The sequence below is a fragment of the Salvelinus fontinalis genome, chromosome 38 (genome assembly GCF_029448725.1).
Source record: "Salvelinus fontinalis isolate EN_2023a chromosome 38, ASM2944872v1, whole genome shotgun sequence".
Lineage (NCBI taxonomy): Eukaryota > Metazoa > Chordata > Actinopteri > Salmoniformes > Salmonidae > Salvelinus > Salvelinus fontinalis.
In genome coordinates this window covers 25,560,049-25,566,042 of record NC_074702.1, presented here as the reverse complement: position 1 = coordinate 25,566,042, position 5,994 = coordinate 25,560,049, and the positions used below count along the sequence as shown (strand labels likewise).

The following is a 5,994-nucleotide window of genomic DNA, read 5'->3' as shown; positions in this document are numbered from 1 at the left end:
GCACATCCTTTGACCTGTTTAAAAATACGGTCCTGGAAGATAAAGATGTTATGATTAAGAGTCCATTCAGTCAGTGATACAATGAATTCTGTAGGAGGCATCTCAGTTTCAGGCCGGGTACTCAAGAAATGGTGCATCGCTGCCAAACCTTGTTGATGCTCAATGGTGGTGTATAGAGACTCCACATCCATGGTGACTAAAAAGGAAGCTGTACCTATATTGTTCAATTCCTTAATTTTGTTCAACACATCTGTGGTATCTTGGTCATAGTGGTCATAGTGGTGAAATAATTACAGTTTAGCAATTAAACACTGGAGTGATAGATGTGCAAGTAGAGATACTGGGGTGCAAAGGAGCAAAAATAAATAAATAAATAACAGTATGGGGATGAGGTAGTTGGATGGGCTATTTACAGATGGGCTATGTACAGGTGCAGTGATCTGTAAGCTGCTCTGAAAGCTGGTGCTTAAAGTTAGTGAGGGAGATATCTAGAGTCTCTAGCTTCATTGATTTTTGCAATTCGATCCAGTCATTGGCAGCAGAGAACTGGAAGGAAAGGCGGCCAACGGAGGAATTGGCTTTGGGGGTGACCAGTGAAATATACCTGCTGGAGCGTGTGCTGCTATGGTGACCAGTGAGCTAAGATAAGGCGGGGCTTTACCTAGCAAAGACTTATAGATGACCTGGATCCAGTGGGTTTGGCGACGAATGTGAAGCGAGGGCCAGCCAACGAGAGCATACAGGTCACAGTGGTGGGTAGTATATGGGGCTTTGGTGACAAAACGGATGGCACTATGATAGACTGCATCCAATTTGCTGAGTAGAGTGTTGGAGGCTATTTTGTAAATGCCATCGCCGAAGTCAAGGATCGGCAGGATAGTCAGTTTTACGAGGGTATGTTTGGCAGCATGAGTGAAGGATGCTTTGTTGCGAAATAGGAAGCCGATTCTAGATTTAATTTTGGATTGGAGATGCTTAATGTGAGTCTGGAAGGAGAGACTTTGGTTTGCCTGGTGATTAGATGGGAGAGTTGTCTGTCTGAAGAGGACCCACCCGGAAAAAATATCCCTTATCAAAGATGCCAAAATAGTCCGACATTGAAATCAGACCCTAGTCACTTGCCCAGGGTCGGATTTTCTAGACTACTGTTATGCATGTTTATAACCTCATGTTATATTTGTATTATTATCCTCCATAGACTCAATGTCACCCCAAAAGGGTGTAGGGTGTTTCAATTCAAATAACGTTTATTTCCTGAGGAACTTCATGTATGGTGACATGACGGACTGACCTGGCAACAGAGTAGCCCGAGTCCAGGAGCGAGGTGTGTAGTGCATTCCTTTTCCAAGGGAGGAAGCAGAGGAGCCTTTGGCGCGTAGGGTTCCGCCATGGAGGAGGGGGGTGTGTCTAGATGCTGTTAATTAACTGAAGCTTGTGTCCACAGAGCAGGGGCTGGTGCATCCAGGGGTAAGTGCTAGCATCCCTGCTGCCAAGCCAGCTATCTCAGAGGACAGCTTACGCCTGATATCTGAAGACTACACAGAAACAATGAGAAGAAAGGATTAGATAGATACATTACACAAAAGCAGGCAATGAGTCTCAAGCATGAGGGACCATAAAGGTAAATCATAAATATTACATGAAAATGATGGTTGTGATGAGCCCTCGGTCAGGGCCTCCTGTAGGCACAGTTTGGGCCGTATAGGAGCCATTCATCAGGTCATAATACTTCTGCCTCTGCTGGCCTGCAGATACACACACTCACGCATACGCACACAAACAAACATGTCTATAAAAAAGATATTATTTGTCACATGCAGATGTTAATGCGAGTGTAGCGAAATGCTTGTGCTTCTAGTTCCAACCATGCAGTAATATCTAACAAGTAATCTAACCTAACAATTTCACAACAACTACCTTATGGATGATAGCGGTGTGAACAGGCAGTGGCTCCGGTGCTTGTTGTCCTTGATGATCTTTTTGGCCTTCCTGTGACATCGGGTGGTGTAGGTGTCTGGAGGGCAGGTAGTTTGCCCCCGGTGATGCGTTGTGCAGACCTCACTACCCTCTGGAGAGTCTTACAGTTGTGGGCGGAGCAGTTGCCGCATCAGGCGGTGATACAGCCCGACAGGATGCTCTCGATTGTGCATCTGTAAATGTTTGAGTGTTTTTGGTGACAAGCCGAATTTCTTCAGCCTCCTGAGGTTGAAGAGGCGCTTGGCTTAGACCGCTGCGCCACTCGGGAGCCCAGGGGGAAACAAAGGGGGAAAAGATGATCTCTTCTTGGATTTTGCTTTAATTTAGGATAAATGTGATGATGAGGGTGCTGATGAAGGTCACTACAGAAGTGATTACTTGTGCTGTCTGTAGACTCCAATGCCCTCATAACCCTTTCTCACCATTTTCTTTCACACTTTCTCTGTGACCTGGGACTCCAGTAAGGCAATTCATCCTAACATAGTAAAGCTTCTGGGTAATCCAACACTCAAGGACTCTAAGTGGATCATCCCCATGGAGTTCATCTTTGGAGAGGAACTGGAGACAACCATCTTCAAATCACAAAAATCTAAAATACAGGTAGGCCTATGGATCCCACTGCTGCCACCAAACATGCATACGACGGTGTTGATGAAAGTTCACATAGAAAAACTCTAAATATATTTCATAAATAAGTATCTAAGCCTACAGGATTTTCAGGGGGACTTCCAAATATTTTTGCAAAAAGTGCAAGTTAACTCATCAGTTGATTATGAAAGCCTTTGATCTCCCACAGTTAACTCCATCTGTAAAGGCTACCCTCATCACAGGCATGTGTGAAGGACTACTTCACCTACACAGCAAAGATATTGTCCATCAGGACCTCAAGCCTGAGAACATCATGGTGAGACAGGCATTAAAATATTTTTTTTGTTGTTTTAATGTTCTTCATTAATGATGCAAGACTTTAGAAGCAGTTGTTCATCTGTTGTTGGGAATAAAGGACATTGTCACACTAAATGCTTAGATTAGATATAAAACAATATTTTTCAACCCCTCTCAAATGATGTCTTCCAGGTAGAGCATGACACTCACCGAGCTGTGATCATTGATATGGGACTGGCCAAATTCTTCCGCAATGGCCTAAATTCTGCTGTGGATATGGGCAACGAGGCCTACTCTTCCCCTGAGGTACTGCAGAGGCGGGGCCAACGAGACCAGCGTTCAGACGTGTGGGCTATGGGTAAAATCATTGCTGAACTCTGTGCCAGAGTCAGGCTGCACACCCCCAGTGTCTGTCCGGCTATGATCTATGAGATCCTCAGTCTCCAAGGACAGCAGTACTGTAATGCTGTCTGTAGGATGGTGCAGAGCGACCCCACAGTGCGAGCCACCATGGCCAGGATCATGCCAGAGATACGAAGGGCAGGGGGAGGTGGCAACACCGGGGAGCAACAAAGAGAACATCTTCCGACACCCTTTCCGCACACTGAGGTAAAAGACACCTCGCCACGTCCTCAAGCTCCCCCGCTATCAAAAGCTGAGTGCACAGCCTTGCCAAAGACTGAGGTCAAGACGACACTGCAACCACAACCCGTACAGCGGTCACCTTCCCCGGCACGATGGGAGCATGCAGTCTTGCCAAAGACTGAGGTCAAGACGACACTGCAACCACAACCCGTACAGCGGTCACCTTCCCCGGCAAGATGGGAGCATGCAGTCTTGCCAAAGACTGAGGTCAAGACGACACTGCAACCACAACCCGTACAGCTGTCACCTTCCCCAGCAAGATGGGAGCATGCAGTCTTGCCAAAGACTGAGGTCAAGACGACACTGCAACCACAACCCTTACAGCTGTCACCTTCCCCGGCAAGATGGGAGCATACAGTCTTGCCAAAGACTGAGGTCAAGACGACACTGCAACCACAACCCGTACAGCTGTCACCTTCCCCGGCAAGATGGGAGCATGCAGCCTTGCCAAACCCTGAAGTCAAGAACTCTCCATCTCTCCTTCCAAAGGTAGACCAGGGTAATGCATTGGTGGTTCCATCAGGCATGGTTCAACCCAGTCAAGATGTCATGAAACAGCTTCTCTACAAAGAGGCCCCAAAGGGTCTCGCATGCCCACTCCCCACAACGGGCAAGGTGCGAATCTGCCGCTATGAGCAAAGGAATGGGGAAGTGGAGACTTGGGAGCAAAATGAGGTAGAGACTGAAGGAGGGAGGATAGTCAAGTTTGAGAATGTGATGTTTAACAAAAAGTCGTAAGTAGGTTATTGAGAGGTTGTGAAATAGTTGGGAGTTGATTTGACTCTGCTTCTGAAATAGTTGGGAGTTGATTTGACTCTGGTCACTCCCCTTCCATCCTTCAATGTAAAAGTCTGACATGTTTATGGAGAGGGGGAAGAGTATATTTGGGAGGTGGGATAAACTAATGGAAGAATTCTAATGTCCAGTGAAACTGTACCGGACGCACTGTGCCTAAAAACAAAACGACACAATATCCCACTACGTGAGACCAATATATATATATATTAACAACAAAAGTTGTCTTGCACTGGTAAGAAGGAAACCTTGGAGTGTGTTAAGGTTGAGTAAGGATTTAGGGATGTAGTATCACTTCTAATGCTACATCATGTTACAATGTTGCTCATCTGGTTAGGTGACAGTGTACAGAGGCACCTGGAGTCAAGTAACTATCGGTGAAGGGTTTTGAAACCTTTTTGTTTTGGGAAACTTATCCCTGTTTGCAAATCAGTTGTCTCTTTAGCTCTATATCATACATTTGACTGGGTACATACAGTACCAGTCAAAGGTTTGGGCACACCTAATCATTACAGGGTTTTCCTTAATTTTTACTATTTTCTACGTTGTAGAATAATAGTGAAGACATCAACACTATGAAATAACACATATGGAATCATGTAGTAACCAAAAAAGTGTTAGACAAATCAAAATATAATTTAGATATAAGATTCTTCAAAGTAGCCACCCTTAGCCTTTGACAGCTTTGCACACTCTTGGCATTCTCTCAACTAGCTTCACCTGGAATGTTTTTCCAACAGTCTTGAAGGAGTTCCCACATATGCTGAGCACTTGTTGGTTGCTTTTCCTTCACTCTGCGGTCCAACTCAACCCAAACCTTCTCAATTGGATTGAGGTTGGGTGATTGTGGAGGCCAGGTCATCTGATGCAGCATTGCGCTCCTTCTTGGTCAAATAGCCCTTACACAGCCTGGAGGTGTGAGGTGTCATTGTCCTGTTGATTAACAAATGATAGACCCATTAAGCGCAAACCAGATGGGATGGCGTATCTAAAAAAAATCTGTGTCACCAGCAAAGCACCCCCACACATCCTCCTCCATGCTTCATGATGGGAACTACACACGCATAGATCATCCGTTCACCAACTCTACGTCTCACAAAGACATGGCGGATGGAACCAAACATCTCAAATTTGGACTCATCAGACCAAAGGACAGATTTCCACCAGTCTAATGTCCATTGCTCGTGTTTCTTGGCCCTAGCAAGTCTCTTCTTCTTATTGGTGTCCTTTTGTAGTGGTTTCTTTGCAGCAATTTGACTATGAAGGCCTGATTCAAGCAGTCTCCTCAGAACTGTTGACGTTGAGATGTCTCTGTTACTTGAACTCTGAAGAATTTATTTGGGCTGAAATCTAAGGTGAAGTTAACTCTAATGAACTTATTCTCTGCAGCAGAGGTAACTCTGGGTCTTCCTTTCCTGTGACGGTCCTCATAAGAGCCAGTTTCATCATAGCGCTTGATGGTTTTCGCGACTGACTGCGCTTGAAGGAACTTTCTTGAAATTTCTTGAAGTTCTTGAAATGTTCCGTATTGACTGACCTTCATGTCTTAAAGGAATGATGGACTGTCATTTCTCTGCTTATCTGAGCTGTTCTTTCCAAAATATAGACTTGGTATTTTACCAAATAGGGCTATCTTCTGTATACCACCCCTACCTTGTCACAATACAACTGATTGGCTCAAACGCATTAAGG

At 45.2% G+C, this 5,994-nt stretch overlaps 1 protein-coding gene across 1 annotated transcript; it reads left to right on the top strand.

The window, feature by feature from the left end:
• The first annotated feature begins 2,809 nt into the window (after positions 1-2,809).
• LOC129837561 (uncharacterized) lies at positions 2,810-4,862 on the top strand. The gene is made up of 2 exons (XM_055903844.1): positions 2,810-2,881; positions 3,055-4,862. Exons 1-2 carry the CDS (start codon positions 2,810-2,812, stop codon positions 4,243-4,245), a joined length of 1,263 nt encoding a protein of 420 aa, XP_055759819.1. The 3' UTR covers positions 4,246-4,862.
• Positions 4,863-5,994: the final 1,132 nt, after the last annotated feature.